This window comes from Carassius auratus, chromosome 50, assembly GCF_003368295.1.
Source record: "Carassius auratus strain Wakin chromosome 50, ASM336829v1, whole genome shotgun sequence".
NCBI classification, from domain to species: domain Eukaryota; kingdom Metazoa; phylum Chordata; class Actinopteri; order Cypriniformes; family Cyprinidae; genus Carassius; species Carassius auratus.
The window spans coordinates 8,033,233-8,061,223 of record NC_039292.1 but is presented as its reverse complement, the minus strand read 5'-3'; the positions used below and the strand labels follow the sequence as shown (position 1 = coordinate 8,061,223).

General features: G+C 37.2%; 1 protein-coding gene across 2 annotated transcripts; it reads right to left on the bottom strand.

The window, feature by feature from the left end:
* LOC113066845 (synaptotagmin-9-like) lies at nucleotides 1-27,991 on the bottom strand. 2 transcript variants are annotated; one of them, XM_026238912.1, is made up of 8 exons: nucleotides 27,349-27,991; nucleotides 20,098-20,461; nucleotides 19,336-19,882; nucleotides 10,780-10,815; nucleotides 3,286-3,406; nucleotides 2,300-2,471; nucleotides 1,279-1,408; nucleotides 1-442 (listed from the first exon to the last, which is right to left on the bottom strand). In XM_026238912.1, exons 1-8 carry the CDS (start codon nucleotides 27,494-27,496, stop codon nucleotides 371-373), a joined length of 1,590 nt encoding a protein of 529 aa, XP_026094697.1. In that variant the 5' UTR covers nucleotides 27,497-27,991; the 3' UTR covers nucleotides 1-370. The 2 variants fall into 2 exon arrangements, with proteins under 2 accessions (XP_026094697.1, XP_026094698.1); XM_026238913.1 differs by lacking the exon at nucleotides 10,780-10,815 and having other exon boundaries at nucleotides 27,349-27,984.

Here is a 27,991-nt window from a genome sequence, read left to right as displayed (position 1 = left end):
ATGCACCACACTTCAAACAATATTAGTGTATTACAATGTGTTAATACAGATACATAAAACATGACGATGTCAAAAATACTTACCTCTCGACTAAAGTTTTCAACAAAAGCAGAACAATGTTCAAGGCTCGTTTTATAACCAAATACTGCATCACTTCACATGCAGTGGACCTGACACTCTTCTTCTATCCAGGAAATCTTACGACTAAAGAGTCTCGGGTGTTTACTGCATTGAGTGTGTGCACACATTTAAAGTGACCTTTAATAGGACCAAGATCTTTTTTTCTCTCTCCCGCTCTTTCCTTTTCATTAAAGTTATGAATTGGACCTTGCCGGGTGTCTCCATGGCTGAAATTTGGCATCGGCATCCATTACGGGGAAGGAGGTGTCCGCAGGGAATTATAGGAGCCTTGGCTACCGCCGGCCGTGCTTTGACCAACCCACTGCAAGAGAGAAAAATCAAGGTTAGCTGAGGAGAACTCAAATCAGATCAGATGCTGAAAATCATATTTAAAGCACAGACATAATACACATCGTGGGAGGAAATACAATTGAATTCCGTGACACTTAAGGGCTGAAGTGCTGCAATGTCATAAAGAGTGTATCGTCACAATGGTCCTCTTAGCGACTGAATGGCTCGTTTTTGCCTTTTGGATCAATTGTGACTGTGCCACGGCGGCAAAATTCAGCAGAAATCCTAATGAAACCCTTTCATCGACCTCAGTTTTCCCTGAAATGTCTTTGTTTCGCTTGACGTAATGCCGACCTGCGTCTTCTGAGATGTGATTTTTTTTTTTTTATATATTTGTTTATGCGAGTTGTGCTGAGGCTCTAGAGGTTTTGGCTTCCCTTTTTTGTTTAATATTAGTGTGGCTCCGGGAGCATAACATGGTTGAGGAGGACAGGAATCGTGAATTATTGAAGATGTGCAGTCTGTGCTCCTGAGAGGTCAAAGATTCGCAAACAAGATTTCAGAGCAGTAATGTGTGAAAAGCTTTAAAAAAAAAAAAAGGGAAAGAAGAAGATGAAAATGAGTGTTAAACCTAAGAGAGACATTAAGGGATTCTTCAAAATGGTAAGTAAACAAAAATAAGACATGACACAAGAACACCCAGACTGAACCACCCTGGATTCAAGAGTATTTCAAGATTTGCCTGATTGATTCAGAAGACAATGTAATTAACAGACTATTAGTGAATCCAGGTCTCCAGACACCTCTCAGAAAACGAATCGTTCTGTCGAAACTGACATAAAGCAATAACCGTGAGCTCAACATTACCTCTACAAGAGGATGCCAGCGGGCGATGGGTTTGCGTGGGTATGTGAGCATCTCATTCCAGTGATCGCGTCCCAGACTCTGAGCTCTGTTTCCCACATGGCACACGCCAATAACCTCATTGTGACCTACGCTGTGAATGAGAAGAGCATATCCAAGCTTAAAATGTGCCAGCTGAACCACGACACCTCCAAAACAGTGTCTCTTTCCCAACGTTAAAGTGTCGTCTACCCACTTTTAGCAATGGAAATATTTTCATTTCCCTTTCAATACACATAACAAGGACACTAGGTCTCTCTGTCTCCATCCATTTTCTGTTCATTTGTTTTTTGCAGCAGCGACGAGACAATGAAATGCTGCGGTTCGTACTTCTCAAACAGGACAGTGATCTAAATCTGATATGAATCTCTGGCTGCATTGGGAATATACAGCTCAGGCTGTTCCTTATATCACCCACCAGCACTAAGAATAAACTTCTGTAGTCTCCGAACACTGTGCTTGGCAAAAATTAAAAGCATATTTAATATAAACAAGACTCTTTTTCAGTTCAAATTTGACAGTGAACACTCACAAGCTCCCTCCACGCTGCTAGCTGTACGTTTGGATTAGCTCTGCTAAAACTGAAGGGCTAACAATAGTGTTGGGGAAGCGACTTTAAAAAGACAGGCTTATCTAACAAGCCCGAGCTGGTTTATGCTGGTTTGGATGCTTGATGCTTACATATGTTGGTCTTTTCAACAAGCCCAACTATATTCACACTACAGTTTTTAAAAATATTCTAGTACAATATAGAAGGAAGCTAGCTATATTAAATCTATTCAAGATGTTTTTTAAAGGTGTAAAACATTGTGCATGAACAACAAATAAGTAGTTTTCTGAACCTCTTCATGTAATTAATTGTTTAAACAAATCAGTTTTTTTAAAGAATGTAAATTCAGATGTAAATGTGACAATGACATAATACTATGATGTGAATAATGTCACTAGTTTTAAGTTAGAAGCTGAAAGCACATTAGTATCTTACCGGTCATAGTCCATTACTGCTATTAAAAGACTTATTTGGTCGATGTTCTCAGGTGGAACATCAAAAACAATGGCTTCATTGTAGACAGGATTGAGAGTGTTCCTTTTTGTTGATGTTTTCCTTTTCTTCAGTCTCCGGCCGTCACACATCAGAGAAACCTTTACATAAGGATCTTAAATACAGGAAAAGCAAACAAATAGCCATTCAGAACTGAATTACAAATGGATTTTAATTTTTTTCAGCTGAATATAAAATGGGCTTGAAACAGGATACAGAAATGCATTGAATTTAGAAAAGTGAATTAAAATGGACTGATATAAAACACACATACACACACACAAACACACATACTGTATATGCGTTCTTCCACCCTGGCATAATAAATAAATAAACATTATGAATTATTTTTATTAAATATTTTATATAATAGTTGAGTAGAAATATTTAGAAATTGTATATATATATATTTTTTTTTAGATATAAAAAAAGATAAAATAAATAGCAATTGAATCAATTATTTATCCATTTTATTAATATAATTTATTTGTAACTTACATAATTATAATAATATATAATTAAAATGTATATTTTTAATATATGTGTGTGTACAATAAAATTATTAATTAAAAGTTATCTTCTTTTTTTTTTTTCTTTTTTTTTGAAGCACCAGGGTGGAAAAACACGTATGTAAATGCTGTTAGTTGCTCTTCTTGTCAACCTGATCTGATTGTACTCCAATGCAACATCCTGTTGTGTTGGGTTTGATTAGGTGAACTGCAAAAGAAATTCTGGATTTTGCCCGACCCCAATTAGCAACTACTTGTGTATGTAAAATCTCCTGCCACATTCTCAAGTGTTTGGTCGATTAAATCAATGCTCTTTCAGAGATCCCAGGGCACCTTCTGTTTTAACATGTCATGATGACACCAAAAATCATTACTGTGAAGACTATAAATCATTTCGAGTTGAGGACGATGGGATCCTACCAGACGCTCCTGTGATGTCCATGGCTTTAAGATTTCTGGCTTTAATTATCGTTATTGTAAGTCGGCCGGCAGTTGGCAAGTAACAAAGAGAAAACATCAGATCTCCCAGATCCACATTATCCTAGAAGAGACACAGCAAAACAGAAACAGGATACATTAACTCAAAGAATCATATCATAAAAGTTGATTTAGTGCAAATTAAATTACATTTACCAAGGCTTCGTTGAACTTCTACTCATTATAACGGTCTACTTATTCCGGCTTTTCATAGCAGTGTGCAGTAACATATAAAGAAATGGTCAATACCATGGAACTGTTTCTTTACTTGATGTTTTAAGTGCAAAACTCACTGCCATAATGCTTAAGTGTTGTTGGTGGTTGCTCCAAACAGAGATCTCTATAGGTAGACTCCTCATTGGACAGCTCCAAGCAGGTAGACGCGTCCGCCATATTTAACGGTCGACTTGACATCATTCACCATAATTATCATTGAATATTCAAAGACGCCACAATCCTGCACAGCCCATGGTTGTAAATACCACCAGGATTTAAATGCCTGAAGAAACAGGATAACTTTTCCCAGGTGAGAGTGCGAGAGATGGGCAGAACCATGTAAGGATTGTGGTGTCTTCGGATATTCATTGATTATTATGGTAAATGACGTAAAGTTGCCCCATTCAGTATGACGGACGGCTTATGTAGAGTGGCCCATAGAAACAGTCACTAATGAGGCATCTATGTATACAAATCAAATTCAAAGAGTGCAAAGCAGTGCCAACTGTATTTGACCCCCCATCAAACCTGGCCGGTAAACACTACAACTCATTACACATGCAACGAAAGCCTGTTCAATTTAAAGAAAGACAATAGAAAACAGTCACGTACAGCTAAATTACAACCGTTTTTTGTGCAAGACATTTTATAAATGGACATCAAAGGAAAAACATCACAAACACCCCACTTAAGAAATAAAACACATTATTACAGTTGTCTGACATGTACAGTAAGCACTCAATACAGATTTATGGGAACAGAGAAGTGTTTCACCTCAAGGGAATCCAGTTTTTGCACTTTGCTATCCACTCCCAAGAGCGAGCAGAAACCTGCTGTCTAATTATCACTTCTGAAAATAGCCACAATTTACACATTTTTTATTATTTTAAATGAGAGATATCTGTATAACAAACTAAAAATGCAAATCATAATTAACATCTCATCATAACGAGCCTCAGTGTAGTGGGAGCCAACAAACCATAAACTATCACTTTAATGGTGATCTTGTCACACTCACACTACTCAAATTTATGATAATGACTGTTTATTTTAATGCGTCATAGAAGTATAACAACACTAACTGGCTGATGGCACCACAAGAACACACACATTACAAGTCTTCCACAAGCTGATGTACTGCATATAACTGCAATTTTCTTTTTTTAAAGTTTTTGAAAGAAGTGTCTTATGCTTACCAAGGCTGCATCTATTGGATCAGAAATACACTAAAAACAGTAATATTTTGGAATATTATTTCAAAATTCTTATTATTTTTTCAATTGCGCCTATTATGACATCAAATGATTAATTCGAAGCAGTTCTAAGATTCTTTCTAAACCCCTTCTTCCCGTGAGCCTACTGTGCTCTGATAAGTCAGATGTCCCAGTCTGTTGTGATTGGTCGACCGCGTACAGAGCAATACACCCACTCTCACAGTTCCGTATCTTGAACACTTGATAGAAAATATAAACATATTTTATTTATTTATTTATTTATTTATTTATCATACTCACAGGTAGTAATTCAGTGTCTTTACTGCCAGTTTACTGTTACTTAAATGCTTACTTGCTGAACTAATTTCTTTTTTTTCTTTTTTAAATTGTTCTTAAATTGTCCTTTAAAAAAATGTAAACATTGTTGAGTAGTAGTTTATCACTGTTTTCACAAAATTATTAAGCAGCAAAACATTGATAGGTTGATTGGCATAGGTCATACACAAAAAGGCAAACAATGACAGAGTAAGGGGCTGAGGCAAACAGAGTAATCCAGAAAACAGGCAGAATATAAAAAACAGGAACCAAGATATGGGAGAATGTAAAAAAAGTGTTTTAAATATCTCAAACATTGGTTAAATTTCATAATGACCTGATAAAATACACTTGTTGAATGATTTTTGTTGAATGCAAATGTTAAAACTTGTCTGGTTTTCAATTTCTGATTTAGGAGACACATTCACAAATGATTAACCTGATTACATGTTTTAACTTTATTGATACTGCTTTTAATCTAAATGCAAAGACCGGTCATCGGGACATAAGCTGTCATGTCCATTAAATGAGCCTGCACAGCAACATGAAATATAATTTAACACGAAAGCCTACCTAGACGGTGGACTTGCGCTCAGGATTATTTTTTTTTGAGCGGCGTGTGGACAAATTCTTTCTACGCACACACTATTTTATTTCTTGATAAAAGACTGCTGCTAAATATAACACACAAATATCGAGCCTCTTCCTCTTCCTTCGCTCGTCACTTGTGTTCGCTTTGGGTGTTGTGTGTTCAGCCGTTTTGTGTTGCAGCCACAGGAGTATGAGACCTGTAACTTGAGCAACAGCGAACTCGTTCTGAATATTTTAAAGGCGTAACAGCTTATGAAAAAGCAGAGACGATTGTAGACAAAAATATAGAGATAATAAAAAATAAAGAGATATTTTATCTTAGTTTGTATTTTATACAAAACATTTTCGTCTCATCTTTTTTCGTCAACAATAATGCATGTTAATTTAGTCTTAGTCAGCGTTTTTGGACAGTGGTGCAGTCTTGTCATCGTCTCGTCGGAGTCATGAAAAAAAAACGTAGTTGACAAACATATTTCATTTCGTCTCATCTGACGAAATTAACACTGATACAAAGCTTAGAATTGCAGTTATGACACATACAAGACTAAGCAAAAAATGACATTGAGAACCAGGCTTATACAGGATGAGCTAACTGTGCTAATGAGAAACAGGTGCAAACAATGAGTGCTAATGAGGCCGGGGAGAGGATTATGGGGAATAAAGTCCTTGACAGAGTGCAGAGCTGACAGGACTGAAGATCCCCACGATGCAGCAGATGAGCACCAGGACCACTTTAGAAGAGCTGATGGTGCAGGGGACCACCAAGTTGGCTCAGGCTGAGCAGATGTACACCAAAGTGGAGCTAACGAAGCAGGTGACCACCAAGGTGGATCAGGCAGGACTGGAACCCACCATGGTGGATCTGAAGGCCACCAAGGCGAAGCTTGCAGAACTGCAATAGAGAGTACAGAGAGGTTAGAAATGGCCTCAGTGGCTGTAACAAGCCATTCTGAGAGCTCAGGAACGACTTTCGTGGTCGTGTCTGGTCAAGCTAAGAGTTCAGATTTGGCCTCCATGGACAGGCAGAGACTTCAAGGATGGCCTCCATGGGCAAGATAGGACAGGCAGAGGATTCAAAGATGGCTTCCATGACAATGACAGGGCAGACTATGAGTTCAAAGGCGGCCTCCATGATCATGACAGAACAGGCAGAGAACTAACAGGCTGACACTAACACATGATTAAGGCCTTAGTGAGCTCTGGAGTGGACTCATGGACTGGAGCGTGCTCTGGAACAGATTCATGGACTGGAGCAGGCTCTAAAGCAGATTCATAGACGAAAGCGAGCTTTGGTGCTAACTACTCGTTGGACTGGAGCGAACTCATGGACTGGAGTAGGCTCTGGAGCAGATTCATGGATTGGAGTGGGCTCTGGAGATGACTCATGAACTGGAACGGGCTCTGGAGCAGATTCATGGACTGGAGCAAGCTCTGGAGTGGACTCTGCCACCTCAGAAGAGTGCATAGACCAGAGACACAAAAAAAATGCAATCACCATTACTGGAAGGGCAGCGGAAGGTGGGAAAACCTCTGAGATCGAGGGACTTGATATAGCTGAGACCGCAGGGATGACGGCTGTAGACTCTGGCGTGACATCCATGATGGCTGGAGGCTCTGGAGTGGCAGTCACAATGAAATGAGGCTCTGGAACGGGAGGAATGATGGGACGAGACTCAGGAGTAGCAGCCATGTTGTGATGAGACTCTGGAGTGGCAGCCATGTTATGAACAGGCTCTGGTTTAGCAGCCATGTTGAGAAGAGGCTCTGGTGTGGGAACCACAGGACTTTAAGGCACAAAAAGCACAGGACTAGCGAACATTATAACAGGAAATGCAGGTGACTGTGGTGGGCCAAGCTCATTGGACACCAGAACTTGTTTTATTGAACATGGTTTAGAATTGCAGTAATGACACATACAAGAAATAGCCAAGAATGACAGTGAGAACCAAGCTTATACAGGATGATCTAACCATGATAATGAGACACAAGTGCAACAAAGAGTGCTAATGAGACCGGGCAGAGGATTATGGGATATGAAGTCCTTGATAGAGTGGCAGAAGTCTGGGGATGCGTCTCAATTAGCTCTCGAGCTTGTGAATCAGTATATTGTTTACACAAATTCGGTCACTGGTAAGTTCCCTGGCTCACAGCACATTGGGACGGCTATTACTTAATTTCCGGTGACATGACTATGTACAACGTCCACGCATAACATTGTAGAATGTAATTTCTGGAATTAATCAACAACAAGCAGGACCATTTTCTTTTTGATATTATTTTTATTCTCTTTAAACACATTGTTCTGTTACATGTTCTTTCAACATTTCAGCTGAATATCAATTATAAATGTTAACTAAATGTGATCATTTCCTGTCTAGGTAACAATGTAGTTCATAGGTCACCAGTGGTCAACCGTTATGTATGTAGCTCTGTAGTTCATCTCAGTGCGTTAATGCAATGACACAACAGGATGGAAGAGAAGACGACGGCCATACATTAGTAATGAATCAAAGTGTGTGCTGATCCCAAATGGACCTTTAATGCACATGGCAGCAAGCATGGCTGATCCCACAGCTGCCAGAACTTTCACGTGCTGTCAATTATTAACTGATCTATGATAATGGACACGCTCTGCACAGGAATCAGATGGGTGTGTAGTGTCGCTGAGAGCATGTAAAAACTTTTATCATTACTTAGCTTCTCAATATCTTACTTCTCCCCCAACAGATATAAGACCTCAATGTTGCATGAGGCCCATCAGTTGGCATAACCGGACAAAACTTTGTCTTGCACTGTAAAGTATTACACATTTACTGTTCAAAAGTTTGGAGACTTTTTTTTAAAATACTAAAATATTTTATTAGGCAAGGATATATTAAAATGATCAAAAGTCACAGTTAATATATGCTGTTTGTCTGAATTTTCTAATCATCAAAGAATCCTGAAAAAATTATCACTTTTCCACTAAAACTGTTTTCAACATTTATTATATAAAAAAATGCTTCTTTAGCACCAAAACAGCACGTGAGACTGAAGACTGAAAATTCAGCTTTGCATCACATTAATAAATTACAATTGAAAATATATTAAAACAGAAAAGTTATTTTAAATGTTAATATTTTCCAGCATTACTGTAATTATTGTTTCAAATGAAAGCAGCCTCGGTGAGTATGAGACTTTTGACTAAATACAGACTCCAAATATCACCAATATATGAAATGGATTGCTCTTCAACAAGTTTTTTAAACACCCATACTTGACTGGAGACATGTTTTAAGGATTTTGAAAATGCAAAGAAAAATGGCTGATTTAGCGAATAATGTGTGCGCATGTTTGTATTGTCTTTCTCTAAGTTACTTTGGGCACTGTAGAGAAAACTGCATGAGTGGTCAGCACACCTAGTTGGGCTTCTAAGGCTTCCTGACAAATCTAATCATCTGTGATTGTGTGTATTTGAGAAGCTCAGAGGGCCTGTTAAGATAGATCAGTCCCTTCCAGAGCAGTTCAGAGCCCTCGGGCTTCTCGCACAGTGGGAGGCTACATCTATTACGGTGAAGCAGAAAGGTCACAGAAACAAGCAGCAGAGATAGGCTCATTATCTGGCCAGGCCGCAGCACTGCGTCCGCTCCTGACGGCTATACTGAGAACCGTGTTCATTAATGCTCTACAGAGATGAACTGGAACCGGTTGGTGTTTTCCTGCCAGAACTTGGATTCAAGTGCATTTTCACAATCTACTACACTAGTTCTCCATCACCCCCAATTGCCTTTTTAATGCAGGGAGAAAAAAAATCAAAAACCAAGATAAAAAACTTATTGAATGATCAGTTTACCATCAGGCAAACTGACCAAGTCCAGAGGTAAGTCTTTGTTTTCTAAAGGTTCAAATACGGTGGCAAACACAACCTTTCCTATCTCCATTGGCATATTTCAAGGGATATTCAACTTGAAAATGAAAAATCTGTCATTATTTACTCAATCTCATGTCATTCCAAACATGTACAGTATGACCTTCTTTCTTCTGCAGAACACAAAAGAAGATTTTTAACTCTAGTTAATGGGGCCCAAATGTTGATGTTTGGATCCCACTTTAAGTTTTTTTTTTTATGTTTCTCTTTATTTATTATAAATAATAATAATAATAATAATAAATAATTAAGGGGTTAAAAATGCTGTCATACATTGGTTAAAATTGACAGTAAAAACATAATGTTAAAAAAATATTTGTATTTCAAATAAATGCTGTTCTTTTGAACTTTATATTCATTAAAGAATTCTAAAAATAAAAAATAAAAATAGAATTATCACCATTTCAGCAAAAATACTGAGCAGCCGTTTTAAACATATAATAAATCACTGAAGGATCATGTGACACTGAAGAGTGACGTAATGCTGAAAATTCAGCTTCTTGATCACAGGAATAAATTGCAGTTTAAAATATATTAAAATGGAAAATAGTCATTTTATACTGTAAAAATATTTCTAAATATTACTGTTTTCACTGGATTTTTTATCAAATAAATGCAGATTTGGTGAACACAAGAGACTTATTTCAATAAATGTATTTGAACCCTGTACACCTAGGAAAATACAAACAAAACAATTCATCTATAATTCTTGTATTCAGGCAAAGGCCTAAATTGCTTTTAAAAATGGCAAAATAACTTTTCTTGGCAAATGTATTTGAATTTTATTTTTTTTCCTATTGGATGCTATCCTAGTACCAAAGTATGCAGAAAGATCAATACATGTAATGGCCTGTGGGCTTGATGTAATGTAGGCAGTTTGTGCTTGTTGTTCTTTGCACATGATAATTAGCATCTAGAAAAGGGAGTGTGGGTAAGGGAGCATAGTAATGTTTCCTCTTGTTGCCTTTGTCTCATCCATACGAAGCACAGTCTTTACTAACAGAGAAGAGAGGTTAACTCTTGTTGCAAATTAAATCCTAAATTGGATTCTTCTCATCAAGCCACATCCTGGTATCTTCATTATAATGACAAATGCGATGGCTTTTAAAACAAGCAGCTCACAAAATGAAGAAATAAAAAGCTAGAGGCTTTTGTTTAAAGGATTAGTTCACTACAAAGTCATCATTTACTCACCCACATGTTGTTCCAAACCTCTGTCTTTGCTGAAGACTTGAAACACAAAAGGAGAAATTTTAAAGAATGTGTATGCTGCTATCTCTCCATACAAGGTTAAAGCATAATTAGGATCCGTTAAGCTCAGTTAAAAAGAACAAAAATCATTAATATTCTGTCCGGTGATCAGTTCAAAGCATTGACAGAAATGTATTTTTTTTAAATTGATTTGTACCCTTCAAGGGTACTTTTACCTTTATAAAGCCATTTTTCTAAAAGTGTGCATTATCGTTTAATCAATAAAGTCAATTACAATAATACGACATTTGAGCTATTACCAAACAAATAAAATCAGTATCAACAAAATTCCTCTTTGCAATGCAGAGCAAACACAAAAGCTGCATCTGAAGTGGCATTTAGATGTACACACTGTTTAATGCAGGACTGAGCACTGATATTTTAAACATATGCAATATGGTGTCTAAAACATCTCTTAATATTAACTTATTGTTTATTGAACCAATTGTATAATATCAATATCACATTTGTAATCCTGTTGATTTTTGGATTAAAAAATGGCACTCTTCGTTTGATATTGTTTAACTATATGAAATGATATAAATATATTAGGGCTGGGACTCGATTAAAAAAATTAATCTAATTAATTAGAGGCTTTGTAATTAATTAATCGAAATTAATCGCATTTTAATCGCATATAAATATTTGACCTGAGAACAGTGAGAAGTAATTTTTTTTCACATGGATTTATAGTATACCATTGAATAATGACTGAATACATAAGCTTAAGCAACAAAATATTGTTTATTTTTGTTCAACCAAGTCTAGCAGACCAGTGCAATTTTTGCCATTAAGTGTAGCAATAGCATATTTAGAAACAATTTAGAAACAGTACATTTCAGAAATTCAGGTAGCTTATAGGTGCTGGAACGCGTTAAAGTCCCGGCCCTAAAATATATATGTTTTCGGCCCCCATAGAATTTGGGGAGCATTCTAAATGCATTTTTAAGCCTGGAACACACCAAGCCGATGGTCGGTCGTCGGGCAGTTTTCGTGCGTGACCGACTAAATCTTCTCAGTGTGTTCCGCACTGTCGGCTGAAATTGATTCTCGTCGGCTTTGTAATGGCCGATTTGACATGTTGAATCGGCGTCTGGGCTTGTCAGCCAGTCAGGCCATCTGATCATTCTGATTGGCTGTTCAACCAGGTCTCTACACAGGTTCGGGAAAGCCCCATGAGCCTGTTTCTGGAGAATCCATGGTTTCACCAATTTAGTGCACTTTCTGCGTATTTTTCGTGTCCGATTGTTTCTTTCCTTTTCCACAAGCAAAATAGCAAGGGCTGACAATGCCAGTGCCATTTGCAACTTGTCAGACATTTCCGAAAAATCACAAATCCGTCTGTGGATAGCGAGACTCTGATTTGCTTTATCTTTGTATATGGTTTGTATCCCTGTAGCTTATTCCAGTTTCCCGCTTTGAGTAACTACTGCCAAGACTACTGCCACCTGCTGGTACGGAAAGGTATTTCCTACGCAGGCGCAGAACGGACGTGCTAGTTGGCCGTCAGGTGTCGAGAATCGGCTTGGTGTGTCAGGGCAAATCTGGACACAGACGCTGCCGACGTGAAGCGATCCTGTGATCTGTTTTCGTTGCCACTAGTTCGTCTGCATCGGTTTGGTGTGTTCCAGGCTTAACAGACTGAATCACACAGTGAAAGAGTGCACTCTAAATACACATGTCCACTAGTCTAGCCTATTAGAGTTCATGCATGCCCTCTGTAGTTTGGTTTATAATGTCAAATCACACATCATTAAAACAACATTTACAATATTATCATAGATGATATATATCGCACACCCCATGTCACAGTATCTTTTTTTGACAAAAATGCAGTCTTCACAGAAAAACCTTTAGATTTCAAATGTCATTTGCGCTTACGTTCCAAACATTTGCTCATATTCATAATCATACCAACATTGTCACTGATGTCAAATCTGTTGTGATACATTTTTACGTGAACATGCATTTGTGTATATGAGATTTTGAGTTTCATTTATATACCTTTACTTGAGAAGCATATATCTTGAATATAAGTATGTTTTGTCTTACCAGATTCTTAGATTTTTTTGTAAAGGATTCATATGTAAATCAAATGAAAAAAAATATATATATATTTAATAATATTAATATTTTATGCAGAGTTGCTTCTCGATTAGTTAAAATTAGTAAAAGTCAATTTCATGAAATTCATTGATTTGTTGTAGCCAAACAAAAATATCAATATATAGAAAAATATGACTGTTAATCCAAATTTCCCTTCAGTTGCAATTTGTAAGGTTTCTTTCTCTGACCTCTATTAGTATGGGCATGGTGAAGTGGGCAGAATATGGTGGGAAGGGGTGGAGCACAGTGTCCAAACAGCTATTAATGCTCGGGACACACCCTCTTTTTGTGTGTGAGAGACATTAAGGGTTCAACCTCATGAAACCAATTCCTCTCAGGCAAGATAACTGAATTACACCCTTCCATCTGTAGACTATAGGATAACAGACGCCTCTGCTCTGATAAGCACTTAAATCAAGTCAGTGGTAGAATTATGGTCACTTGCGCACTGTGAATGAAATTATAGTGCAGTTGTGAAGAGGTTGAATATGGTGCGGAGAGAGTCTATCTAGTATGATTCTCCATCTCTAAATCCCACCCACCCCCCCTTACTCGTTCAAGGGCCTATTATAAGGCAGAAGGAAAGAGCATGATGAAAACACTGATGCAAGTCAGGGCGATGTAAAGAGGCATGATAACATTTGTTTAATTGCTGATTTTCTGTTTTGTGACCAGACCACAGGTAATCAATTTGTACTTTAGCACTGGTACAGAACATTTAATTTCATATACAAAATTACACTACAAACTCAGAGTTATTTTAAAAGTTGCTCACATGGCATTACTATTGGTCTAATATTTTAACACGGCTTTGCGCTTTTATATGTCAAAAAGTTGGCTTTGTATCTTATACAGTAATTGTGAGTGTGTATCTCATAACTGTAACTTTAACATTTTAAAATCGCAACATTATTTCTCCTACTGTAACTACACTTTTATATCTCAAAATCGTTTCTGTGCTTTATTTCTTGTAATTGCAATTACTTGTCTAACCATTGTGTCTTCATATCTCGAAACTGTGACATTAGTTCTTGTAATTGTGTCTCTACGTCTCACAGATTCAAACTTTAGCTCACAACTACCTTAATAGAGTTACATATATTGGCTTTTGCGAAATATCTAAACTAAAAACGAAGCAAAACATTTCAACTTTTCAGCAACTTTTTGCATATGTCTGCTACTACGGCCTACTCAGACTTACGTCTTTCTCTTTCAACTGCTGTAAAGCTTTACATTATCTCCCTAAAATGGCACTGCAAATGGAGTAGGCTTTACTGACTTCAACTCCAGACTATTTCAGAATGTCTGCTGAAACACCCCTGTCTTTCATGTCTAGGAATTCTTTAAAAAACACAAAAATAGAAGCTTTGTTATAAATCCTTCCATCTCAGTCAGATTGCTATGCTGCTTGATGTAGAATGGAGGTATGGGATTATGATGAATACAACTGGATTGAATTGACTTTTTTTCATCATCATGTTTTCTTGGGGTCAGCAGGATTACCGTAATTATATATATATTTTAGGATTTTTATATTTCTTTATTCAGCAAGGATGCATTAAATTGATCAAAAGTGCTCCTACTGTGTTCCTGTAGCTCAATTGGTAGAGCATTGCGCTATCAAGCGCAAGGTTGGGGGTTCGATTCCCCGGGAACACATGATAGGTAAAAATTGATAGCCTGAATGCACTGTAAGTCTCTTTGGATAAAATGCTAAATGCATAATTTTTTTACAATTTTACTGTGTTTCCATCAAATAAATACAACTAGGATGAGTAAAAAAATATATAATAAACACCATATCCCACTATGTCACTAGGACTTGCATGTAAAATGCGAAATGTCTCCCAGTCATTCCCAAACAGATTAAAGCCCACATTCCCCAGTTTCAAGTTTACAAAAAAAGAGTGTCATTCCAGTCATAATACAAGGTAAATGTCTCATGGTTAGAGGTGAATCCTGACAGGAGATTCAATAGCACTAAATCCTGCTGATCGACCTTTTACTCTTCCGGATTAGTGATGCCTCAATCTTTCTCTCTCCAGCTGGGTGGAATGGATTGGCCTTTTCGTACATTAACTAGCTTGTGTTTTATTTATAGGCAGAGCCAAATTACACCTTGAATAGATCTGAGCAAACATAATCATTCATTCAGATTGGAATGCAAATTTCTTGAGCTCAAAAAATAAAAAGGTTAAGGTTGCTTTTTTTTCATCAGATGTGTTATTCAGAAAGTTGTATTCGCATGTCACGATCGAGTATGGATGATTGTATTTCATTTCAATCCAAGAGCAGCTGTGCTGCTGGAACTCTCATGCATTTTTAACAAGTTACTCAGAATCCCTAAAGTAATACAGAGAGTTATCATGGAGGCAGAGATCACTCTGACATCTGTGCTACACTGTTCGATGCTGATCGATGCCAGTTATATAGAAATGAACCTGACACAATCAAATTGGGATGGTAGAAAGATACAGAAAAATGGTACAAATGCAATATTTTATTTATTTATTTATTTTTGTTGTTAACAACACATCTGCTTTATTCGATTCGATCAATGAGTGCTTGCGTAAACATGATTTATCATAATTAGCATAAACATGATTTGTACTTTTAGAGTCAACATAAAAGCAAGACATTAATCCAATTTACTTTCTTAATACATATGAAGTGTGTTTTTGTGCTTTTCTTTCTTTCTTAGCATTACATCACTTGCTCACCAATGGATCCTCTGCAGTGAATGGGTGCCGTCAGAATGGGAGTTAAAAGATAAAAGTCACAATAATTCACAAGTAATCCACACAACTCCAGTCCATCAGTAAACGTCTTATGAAGTAAAAGTGGTGTTTGCATAAAACAAATCCATCTTTAAATTGTGGCTTAAAATGGCCAAAAATGTCCATAATAACATTTCCTTCAGTGAAAAAGTTCATCCCCTGTTGTCCTCTCACATCAAAATCCAACAACATATTTGTTTAGAACTGTTTTGGTTTGTAATTGGTGCTTGATCTGTGCATATTTCTCTCCTGATTCAGATAAATATTTTTGATAGAGGACTCATATTTTTGCAGGTAACAATGGTTTGAAGTTAAAAAACATCTTAATGATGGAGTTAAGCTGTCTGGACTCTCATTCTGACAGCACCCATTCAATGCAGAGGATTCATTGGTGAATAAGAGATGTAATGCAAAATTTCTCCAAATCTATTCAAATGAAGAAACAAACTCATTTACATTTTGGATGGCCTGAAGGTTAGTACAGTTTTACATGAGTGTTAGATATACAATCAAGCGTCCAAAAATGATTAATGCATGGATGGGCACACATGGATTGTGTTCCTCCAAGCTCGTGATCCCTAGAGGTATGGCCCACTTATATGCACTGAAACAGCCTGTGACGCTTGCTATTACTTCAAGCTAACCTCTAGATCCCGTGAAACTCGCTGGTTTGAGCTTTTCAGAGAAATAAATAAATAAAACATTAAACCACTGCTACAATAAACTTGCCGTCAATGTTGAGTACTCATTACTAGCATGATGATTGACAAATATCCAATATAATACAATTTGTACCATACTGAAGGATGCAGTTTGTTGTGTATTTTAGCATCTTTCACCCAAACAGCTGAGAATTTTCAGGTTACTGCATATAAACTAGGGGTGTGCAAAAAATCTAATGCGATTTTCATGCACATCTCATCAGTAAAGACGCTCCTATAATTAGAAGTATATCTCCAGCACGTGTGTTCAGATCAGGGTTGCCAGGTTTTCACAAGAAATCCTGCCCAGTTGCTTCTTAAAACTAGTCCAAAACTAGCCCAATCACATTTCCGGGAGGTTCACAGATAAAACATTGCTTCCCGGGGTTAAAATATACTTTTTTTTTTTTTGCAGGGTTGCCTTGGTAAAATTGGCATTTTAGGGGCTAAATATCACGTTACTTGTATTGGGGTCGCTTTGACCCGCGGACATGAAAAACAACCACAGACTTGGCAACACCAGTTGGCATTTACTACACCGAGCCATAATTCACTGACAATCTACACAAAATCGATGTTAAAATCGCAGGCGGTTCTTTGTTGATTTTGAAAACGATTTTGTGTTAGTTGTAGCTAGACTACGGCTCTGTGTAGTAACTGCCGCTCCACCTGAACCAGTGTTGCCAAGTCTGCGGTTGTTTTTCATATCCGTGGTTTGAAGCAACTCCAATACCAATAACATGATATTTAGCCCCTATAATGCGAATTTTAACAGGGCAACCCTTTCAAAAAATGTATATTTTAACCCCGGGAAGCAATTTTTATCGGGAACCTCCCGGAAACGCGATTGGGCTAATTTTGGACTAGTTTTAAGAAACAACAGGGTAGGATTTGTTGTGAAAACCTGGCAACCCTGATCTGAACGCACGTGCTGGAGATATACTTCTAATTACAGGAGCGTCTTTACTGATGAGATGTGCATGAAAATCGCATTAGATTTTTTGCCCAGCCCTAATATAAACAATTTAAAATTACAAATTAGGTTTCATGAGAATGAGCAAATTAAATGTATATATTTTTTTTACTTTATTTATTTGAACAGGGACACTGTAAAATATGCATTAACCTTAAAAAGGAGAGATGCATTTTACCAGGTTGTTGCAGTTATGCTAATTTCCACCTGGAGTCACTGGGCAGGTTGATGACAAATAGATACACATGTTAATAATACATTTACCCCCAAAAAGAATTACAATTACCACACCCTTCATTCATTCCTCACCATAGCATATTTGTGTGAACTATTTCTTTAAGTACTATATGTCATGAAAAGACCGCCTGCACACAAACACTTTTGTGTTTCTTTCTTGGGTCTACTTATGAACCGGATCAATTTCTCCCATCAGACATCTATCCTGCACTCTCCTGTTAAAAACAATAAACCTAAAACCGCTGTGTATTCATGTCAGAGCAAACTCTCCAGCTACTTCAAATATAGGTCACCCCTACGTGGGCCATGTGTGATTATGAAATATTCACGCTTCTCAAAGTATATTTATATGTTGCTACCTTTGAAGCATGAAAGTGATCGGAGGAGAGAGAAAACCATGCTCAAATATCTGAGAAATTACACTTAAAAAGTATAATGTACAAGTAATAAAAATATTGGACCTGTCAATTAATACTACTAAAAAGTATACTTTAAATGATGAAAGAACTTTGTAAATGGCAAGATTTGACACAGCAGTCAAAAGGTTTTGTCTGATGTTTCTATCAGTAGAACGGAAATAAAATCAAACACTGACTCAACAAGACATAACCTAGACAATATACAATTTAGAATAAATAACACATTTTGTCCATTCAATAATTTACTTTTTACTTCATTTTATACAGTAAAAACAGTAATGGTCTGAAATATTAATTACAATTTAAACAATTGTTTTATATTTGAATAAGTTAATTATTCCTATAACGTCAAAGCAATTACTCGAGTCTTTGGTGTCACATGATCCTTCAGAAATCATTCTAATATGCTGATTTGGTGCTTATAAAACATTTCTTATTATCATCTAGGGCTGTCACTTTTAGTTCAAAATCGATCGCACAATAAATCGGACCAACCAAAAAAGTTTCGAAAATTAAAATAGGAAATCGATTTTAACCAAATATGTACACTATTGATTTTAAAAGAATTAAACAATAAAAAAATATGTAACAAAACTCACAAACAAGCAGAAAAAGAAAATAAAGAATTCCGAAAGTGCAGTATGCATTGCGAAAGCTAGTTATAAAATACCAGCAATTTTACGCGCCTACAAGACCCAGTGACGTCGAAAGCGACCTCTCTGCATTCACACCAAACACGATTGATTTCAATGTTAAGTCAATGTAAAGACGCCTTTGCGTGCGTCTGGAGGTCTCGCGGCGCGGTAGATGCAAAAAAGCCTAATTCGCGCATCTAGTTACAGGAGATTCTGAGTTATGAAAAGGACCATTGCAAGCTGACAGCGACCGGTAATACCCCCACCTTGCTGCACCTGAGTGTCCCTGGGATGCATCCTTGATTAATAAAATGTGAAATTTGTTAAAAACTGACACTATAATCTGGGTACAAATTCCCTGCATAGATTTCCAAAAGCAGCCTCCTGGACCTGGATAAATCTATCTTGAGCCACGCACTCAAAGATGCCACAGTGTTGAAACACTTCATACAGGAGCTTATAGAACCCACACCTAATTAAAACCTGAAATCCTTTTGATGACAATTCTACCTTGCTTTCAAATCATGAATTTTACTATTTGAAGATTCTTCCATTGTCAACATTATTTAAGAGGACTAAGCACATAAGATGAGATGAAATTACACGAAAAATGCAAGTTCAGTATAAATAGACACGTTAAGGAAGACTTACCGCACTAACATAAAGGATATCCCTGCAGAGCTTGGTTTCCTGCGGAAAGTCAGGTAGATCCAGGAAGTTGTCCACCACCACTTGACCAATGACGTCATGCCGCGAGAAGCGATCAAAGTCGTAGACGCTAAAATGGAGCTTGCGTGTGGGAAGCTCAGCGTACTCCACAGGAAACAGGAACACCTCGTCAAAGATGGGGTTCAGAGTCTTGCGGTGGACCTTGGTTTGATGCTTGGTTTTGCGGTCTGGCAACAGGTAGATCTTCACGTACGGGTCGGATGTTCCCGTAAAGTCCTTTGCAGGTAGATCTTGGGCTTTGTGGATCTTCACAATGAGCTGCTCCAAATCACAGTCGTATTTGAGGATGAAGTGCAAGCGGCCACAGCTGTCCGCTCGTCTGCCGTCGTCCGTGTCCACCGACCGCTGTTTGTAGAGCTCAGGCTTGATGCGGCCCAAACCTGGACCCGATATGGACTCCTGTCTCTGGAACTGGGCCAAGTTGAAATCAGGGTTGGAGACGTTCATCTGTCTCCGGATGGAGTTGTGCCTGCAGCGAAAAAGAAAGGGGGCGGATGTCTTGTGTGCTATTTGCTGGCTTCATACGCTAGACATCTTTGAATAATGAGACTGAGAAGAACTTTAATTAAAGCTGAAGGTCACAGAGGCCCACACTGTCTGACAAATGCCAACTGGGAATTTCTAAATGAATATCAATGGTGGGTGAGTGATTACGCCTGATAAAGTCAGAAAAACATGACTCACCTGACAGATGAGGTCGGTTCGGTGACTTGTCGTTGTACACGAGCTATGTGAATGTGGTTGAGCTCCTTGGCCTTAGTCTGGGCCTCCAGATGGATGTCCGGGGACGTATGGCTGATCTTCATGGCTGACTCCGGGAGCACCAATGGTGCATTGGGATCCTTCTCAAAGTCTTCACTGTATTCCTGCTCCAGGCCCTCCACCTCGGTCAGGACTGGCTGCTGCTCGCCCTGCTGGTCCTTTAGGCCGGGCAAGAAGCGATCTCGCAATGGCACCCAAAACAACTTCCATGACACGAACAGGGAGACGGCAAATAGCGCCAGGCCACATGTGGTCACCAAGAGGGACAACAGGCTCACAGACACATCTGGAGCAATAACCAAGAGAGAAAGTCGGTCACTGGAAGGTGTTCAAAACTTTCAAGATATTTATAGACTAGCTTTAAAAGTCTTGTAAGCAGTTTTTTTTCGAAATACCAGACTTAAAATAACCCTCCCGGCTCCAGCTGAAAAAAACGAAACAAAATGTTTAAACAAATAAAAAAAAAAAAAAAAAAAAAAACGATCAAGCATTCACATATTCCGAAAATCAAGGGAGGCCATCAGGAAACTAGCCAATCAGAAAGACTCTCTGGCTGTGAATCATTTTGCACATTTACGTTTGTTGACATGTATTTGGAGAGAGAGAGAGAGAGTGTCTGTGGTTTGAATTAGCAAAATGGCTAGAATCACTCACAGAACCATTTGTGAGGTGCTGTTTACTAGACTATACGCCCATTCACACAAAGGACAATAATTGTAAAAATAATTGGCAACAATTGACAAATGGCAACCTCTGGGATCAAAGGTGGACTTAACTCAACAAGTGAGCTTTATATATTTTTTTTATATTCTGAAAACTTTATAACACTTTTTGCAATCCAGATATTGAGACAGTTTGTAAAAGACATCTCTTAATATCTGGGCTGGAGTTGAAGCTTTATTCTCGCTGATGAATGCACAGTAATAGAAGATACATTTTAGATCGAATCGGACTCTCTATGTATCTTTCTTTCTCTCTCTCTCTCTCTCTCGGCCCCTTGAGATGGTTTCTCTGAATTAGGCCACCCAGGCAGACATGCTATTAGTGTGGACTGAATGAATCCCTTTCAGATAACCCTGCCTCCTGCTTGGTTTTCTGTCCTCTCCAAATCTTTTCTCCCTATACTGGGGAAGGAAAATGCATATGTTCAGACTATTTTTGCAGGTCATAACACCTGAGACGGACTTAAGGTGTCCTTAAAGTAATAGTTCAGTCAAAAATTGAGGCAATTCTGTCATTATTTACGTGCACTTATGTTATTCTGAACCTGTGTGACTTTCTTCCTGTTTAGAGCACAGAAGAACATGTGATTCAAGATATTAATGCAGCTTTTGCATATAATGAAGCAATCAGGGGCTGCCAACCTCCAAAAGTTACACAAAATAAAAGCATCATAAAACCTGTGGTCATCATTCACTTTCATTGCATGGATAAGAGCAGTGTGCACATTCTGCTAAACACCTCATTTTGTGTTCTTCAGAAAAATTTCTAAATTATTAAATATTAGATTAAATAATGAACTGGAAGAAATATTATTTTAAAACATCAGATTAAAGTCAAGACTTTTCTTTTAAACATCTTGGGTTTTTCTGTTTATAATAATGATGAAATATACTTCCCAATAAACCATGAGAGAACAGATTGCATTAGATATCATGTGCAGGCCTCATCATTTGGTCATGATGTGCTCATAAAAGCTAGAAACATTTGACTAAACAGATCCTCCTGCAAGCTTCATACTGGGAAATCATAAATTGAATGGATTAATCATTTCTTCCTTTTGTAATGCTGTCAAGGTGTAACCAGTATTATTAGCACTGAACACTGTTCCATAGACTTTAATAGACTCTAGTGGGATTTCAGTGACAGTAACTTAACCATGAGCTTCATTTGCAAAACAGTGTGAGTGCACTAAACTATGTGCATAACATCCAGCACACTTTGAATACAACAATATTCCTGTCTGCATGAAATATGTTATAGCCATTTTGAAAGTTTCATATTCTGCACTGAAATCAACCCTTATAATAAAACATAACTGTTTTACTCTGCAACGATTTTGCATTTGAATGCAGAAGTAGAATAACTTGATATGAAAAATAATTTTTTTAGAGAAAAATGTAACATTTTTAGATGGAAAATGTAAGTATGAAGGTTAACCCCAAACCCCAGATAGTACAGAAAAAAAAGAGATATAAATTCAAACAAATTTCTCACCAATTTGCAAAATGTGAAGAGTTACAAATTGCAATGAGAGAATGTTGGCTAAGAATACATTATACATTATGCTATAATGTAGTAAAATATGCACACAAAAAAGAAAAGAAAAAGAAAAATCTAATTTTCTATAGTCACTGTGTGCTTAAGGTTATTATAAGGGCATACATTGGTTAAGGAAAAGAATCACCCCCCTTAAAAATAAATCACCATTTTGTTGCTTTGCACCCTTGAAATGAAGATGTATTATCCAGCTGCCTTTACTCAGTGCAACTTATATCATCCAAGTAAAAGATATAACACCAACATGTCAGAAAAATAAAAATAAAAAAACGGAATCACTAAGTCGGAAAAAGGATCACCCCCGTGTCAATATTTTATTGAACCACCTTTTGCTTTAATTACAGTCTGTTGCGGTATATGTCTAACTTTGCACATCTAGACTTTGTAATATTTTTCCTGTTATCTTTGCAGAACTGTTCAATTTCAGTTAATTTTGATGGTGAGCGTTTGTGGACTGCAGTCTTCAAGTCATTACGCAGATTTTCAACGAGGTTTAAGTCTGGGCTTGGACTAGGCCATGCAAGGAGATTCACCTTCTTCTCCTTCAACCTCTGTGTGCTCAGTTTTGCTGTGTGCTTTGGATCATTGTTCTGTTGGAACGTAAACCTTCTTTCCATTGACAACTTTCTGGCAGAGGGCAGCAGATTCTCTTTAAGAATTTGACGGTATTTTGCCCCATCCATTTTTCCTTCTGTCCTGACAAGTGCTCCCGTCCCTGCTGCAGAGAAACACCCCATAACAGGACATTACCACCTCCACGCTTTACTGAAGTAATGTTATTGGGATGGTGAGCTGTATTGGATTTCTGCCAGACATATCGTTTAGTGAAGAAGCCAAATAATTCAGTTTCCCCCTGGCTCTTTCATCCAGTTTGGAGTGAAGTCCTGATCCAGGTAGGATCTGTTGTACCAAAAACCTTCCATTTCTTAATAATAGACTTGACTGTGCTTCTACGCATTGATAAAGCTTTTGAAAAATGTTTGAGTCCATCTCCTCACTTGTGCCTGTCTTTATTTCGGAGATCTTTTGACAGTGCCTTCCTTGCCTTCCATAGTTGATTATTTGTTGCACTACCAACGACTGCTCCAGGAAAGCTCTTTTCATGTTAGGCTCATCAAAATGACCACAGCTGATCACAACTGAAAGTCAAATGGCTTTGTGTGCCATTGAGAATGTGATTAGCTACACCTGAGTTTACAAAAATTTTTTTGGATGAGGTGATCCTTTTTCCAACTCAGTGATTTTATGCATTTCTTTTTTTGACATGTTGGTGTTATATCGTTCACTTGGATGTTATAAGATGAGTAAATACAGCTGGATAAAACAATAACTGTGTCCGTCATCATTTTAGGCAGCAAAGTAACACATTTTGATTATTTTAAAGGGGGCCGATTCTTTTCTATACCCATACAATATGAACAAATGATGCAACAGAGAACATGGTCTGCCTAGCAGCCTCACTGGAACACATATTCAGTTTGATAATATTTCGTGCATATTGTTTATATAAGTGCACATGCATATCATGCATATCGTCACAAATATTAGGGTATTGTTTACTGGCTGAGCTGATGTAAGAGTAAATGGCATCTTACATGGTGGCAAAAGTGCAAATTCAATTAACTTCAATCTACTAGTTAAGGAAACTTTTGTTAAACTAAAAATGCCTCAAAGATGTGACTAGCAGGTGAGTAGCTAGCTCATGTCAAATAAATCAGATGTGGGATATTATTACTGATTACCTGTTTTCACTGTAACTGCTTTTCTTAAGATGTCTTTGCTAAAAAATATATTTTCAAATGAATTATGGAGATATCATAGAATTCAAGACGACTGCATGTAGCCCAACCTAACAGTAAAAAGAGCAAATTATGTTTGTTAGACAAATGGAAATCCTGCTTTAAAGTTTCAGTTGGCTTTTTTATAGAGGCATCGCCTGTTTGTTTACTACCGAATATGCATTAGCCAGACTAGCTGGAGAAATATAGGTATAATGTGAGCTAAGAAAATAAACAAAACAATTTATGACCGCATATTTGTCAGATTTCATTCCTGATTTTAAATATCTATTGAAACAAAACAAACGTTTAAAAGATTAAGCTCTTTCTCCTTTCAAATTTCAAAGAGCTGCTCTTTTAAAACTGGAAATTACATTTCCAAAATGTCTGCTTAGTGAACTTGCCATAAAAGGGAGTTTGATTTAAAAGGAGTCAAATACAATTAAGCTTGTTCACTCAATGCGGGTATTTCTTCTTTTTCAGGCATTAAAAGCAATCATTCAGAAAGAGCAGTGCATCTCTATGGAAACATCTTCATGTTGCATCTGTGTTGGTTACAAATATGGAAACTAAAGATTGAGTCTACAATCCCACAAGACACTAAACTCATTTCTAAGCTCTGACATCACATTATTAACTTATCCAGCACAAGATTAATGACACTGGTTTAAAGTGAATTTGTATACCATCACTCTCCGCCCAAATAAATAAATAATAATAACAAGATAGCATTCTCCTTCCTGTTTTGTCCTTTGAGCAAAGATGAACTTACTTTTATATGTAAACAGAGGAACATGAGCCCTCCAGCTGCGGTAAACACACCTGAATGTCTACAAGAAAGGTCATGACACTTGCCAGAGAAGACAAGGCAATGGATTCAAGGTGTCAGGTGGATTAGAGCCAGACCTTCCTGACAAATTGCCTCTCCTATCTCATTTTGAATGTTAATTTTAAAGTACATTCCTGGAGATCATGTTGTTATGCATCTTTTTAAGCAGGTGTCTGCTGCTTAAGCATCAGCAGGTGTAACATAAATCCAGACACATGTGGGTATTTGTTCACATATGAACACCAAAACACTTTTTAATCATGCACCTACATGAATTATGAACATGCATATGCATGTAGATAGTTCAACAGACCATATTCACCAAGCTCAACCTCTCACAACGTCTATTTTTATTTCTGCTTCTGTAATTCCAGGCGGCAGACCGCAGATGCTAGCAGCTGTTAGCCAATCAGAATGAAGCTGGACGAATGTTTGTGAACTTGATGGCAAGACACAACATTTACAAGGTTTATAGGTTGACCAATCAAATACTTTTTATGACAGTCCAGATCTCAATGGTAGTAGAAACTATTGCTATGAATAAATATGATTTACTAGTGCACAACCTTCACAGTCAATATCCCTTCACTGGCACATATTATCAGCATTGCTTATTATGGACGTGTCATAAACTTGCCTGTGTGAGAATGAGACACTGTCTTTCCTGTGTTTGGACTGCCAGATACAAAAACACTTGTCAATATGTGTCCACAGGTTGCCTGAACTGTCTATAAGTCATCGGTTACAGTGATGTGTTATCAACCTCTAAAAGTGCTGGGTTCCCTTGGGTTTCATTACAAAAGGCTTTCCACCATACAGGCACATTGCAGTGACACATGTGTATTCCCATTATGCTAAAGTATATTTACTGGGTTCCTCTGAACTGAGCTGTTCCCTTTCATAAAATTTTTGCTCAGCCCATCTTGAGGGGCGAATTACTATGAATCGTTCTCCCATAAAGTCTGAAGGCCTCGTGCTAACAGATCTTAATGCAGGTAATCGCAACGGAGAAAGTGTACAGAGTAGCAGGGTGGGTGGACTCCTAATGGCTTCCTGTCGACCGCTCAGTGTCTCTGAGGATGAAGACGACAGCATCTGAGGAGAGGCTAGGATCTATGAATGAAGGTTAAGTGAAGCTAATGTTTAGTTAAGCCCATATACTTCATACTGAGTCAAGCAATGCTCTATTTCTGTCATCGATGACAGGTTGTTTCGGGAAATCCTGTGAAAGCTTTCAGGAACACTATATGCCTGTATAATAATTTTATGTAATAAAATATAAGTATGAGCATTTCACTTCTGAATGCAGAAAACAAAAAAAGAAAAGAAAAAAGAAAGGTTATTAATGTTCCTGCAAGAATGTTAGTGCTAAAATTACACTGCATCTTATATGCTGCAGCATTAAACCTGAATGAATGTTTTGCTGCATTTCAAATGGACAGCTCTAAATAGGTCATTAATACTGGTCTGTGAGGATTGGGGCTGGGGTTTTTTTTGTGTGTACTTTTCTTGACTACACTAATAATAATAATAATAATAATAATAATAAATACATACATATATACATACATATATATATATATATATATATATATATATATATATATATATATACATATATATATATATATATACACACACACATATATATATATATATATATATATATATATATATATATATATATATATATATATATATATAAAATATCAATTATATATAGCGTTCTTTCAATTTTGCTTATCAGCTAGGCTATGTAGCCTACAAACTAAAATAACAACTAACAAACAAAATAAATAATACAAATATATAATATAATATATAATATAAAACAGAAAATGAAAATCTAGTAGCCTAACCTTCATTGTGTAAATAAGACGTTGAAAACAAATATATATATATATATATATATATATATATATATATATATATATATATATAGCGTTAATCTTAATAAATAGCCTACTTTTTGTTTTAGATAATTTATTGGGTGTGGTTATACTTTAATGACAACAAACTCCATCAATGCTAGCTGCTAAAGTTAATTAGCCGAGCGCATTAATTAAATTAAATTAAATGACATCTAGGCTAGTTCAAATAAGGAAATTTGCTTAAAACGCTTTAATAACTTTCTGGCAAGTAACGTTAAAGATTGCTGAAAGTGCTATTGAACAAGTTTAAGGATTTTATGTAGTTTGAAAGAAGCAGATTATTTGTTTCGACAGATAAAACATTAATAACACTGAAAACATAATGTTTTAAACAGGAATTAAAAAATATCCTTACCAGAATCCGAAAATCTCGGTCTCCCGAGATCGCGAAAATAGTAGGTGAAATCCAAACAGTTTTTATCGTGCACCTCCCCTCTCGAGCACAGATCGGACAGAAGCTCCAGCGCCTTTCCACAAATCTCATCCTCTCTGTCTGCAGGCATTTCCCACCAGCATCCTTCTAAATGAAGACTCCTAAAACGCCTATCGAGACACTGACCGCCACTTCCAGCTTCTGACAGCGCTCTTCATACTCGTCCAGCACAATCCCATAAGGAAAGTTGAATTGAACAGAGTCCAGTGGTGTTCAGATCAAGCCCACAAGTTTGCACACATGTGAATGGCTCTAGTTGAGCGCACACCGCTCCGTGACACTGGTTGAATTCACTCAGCTGGGCTACACCCGAAGAAAACACCAAGTGTCGGTGCTGAATTGCATCTTCATGAATAAAAAGATGTTGGCTGGCTCGCATCTCCCTCAATACAAGCCTTCTGGGATCCCTTGTCTTCTGCCAATCTAAAACTGCTCCTCCCACACTAGCTTTGCTCTTCTCCACAGACATCTATTAAGGGATCATTTGGCTACACAATCCCACTTGTGCTCCTCAAATCCATAATAATTCAAGTTGGAGAGAAATTTAAGAATGAGAAAACAGAAA

What these genes read in the sequence shown, in the direction of transcription:
- LOC113066845 (XM_026238912.1), bottom strand. Translation starts at nt 27,496, where the DNA reads ATGCCTGCAGACAGAGAGGATGAGATTTGTGGAAAGGCGCTGGAGCTT. An exon ending in ACCGAGATTTTCGGATTCTG is followed by an intron (nt 20,462 to 27,348) that starts GTAAGGATATTT and finishes TTATTGCTCCAG; the next exon opens with ATGTGTCTGTGAGCCTGTTG. An exon ending in ATATCCTTTATGTTAGTGCG is followed by an intron (nt 10,816 to 19,335) that starts GTAAGTCTTCCT and finishes TTGTGTTTCAAG; the next exon opens with TCTTCAGCAAAGACAGAGGT.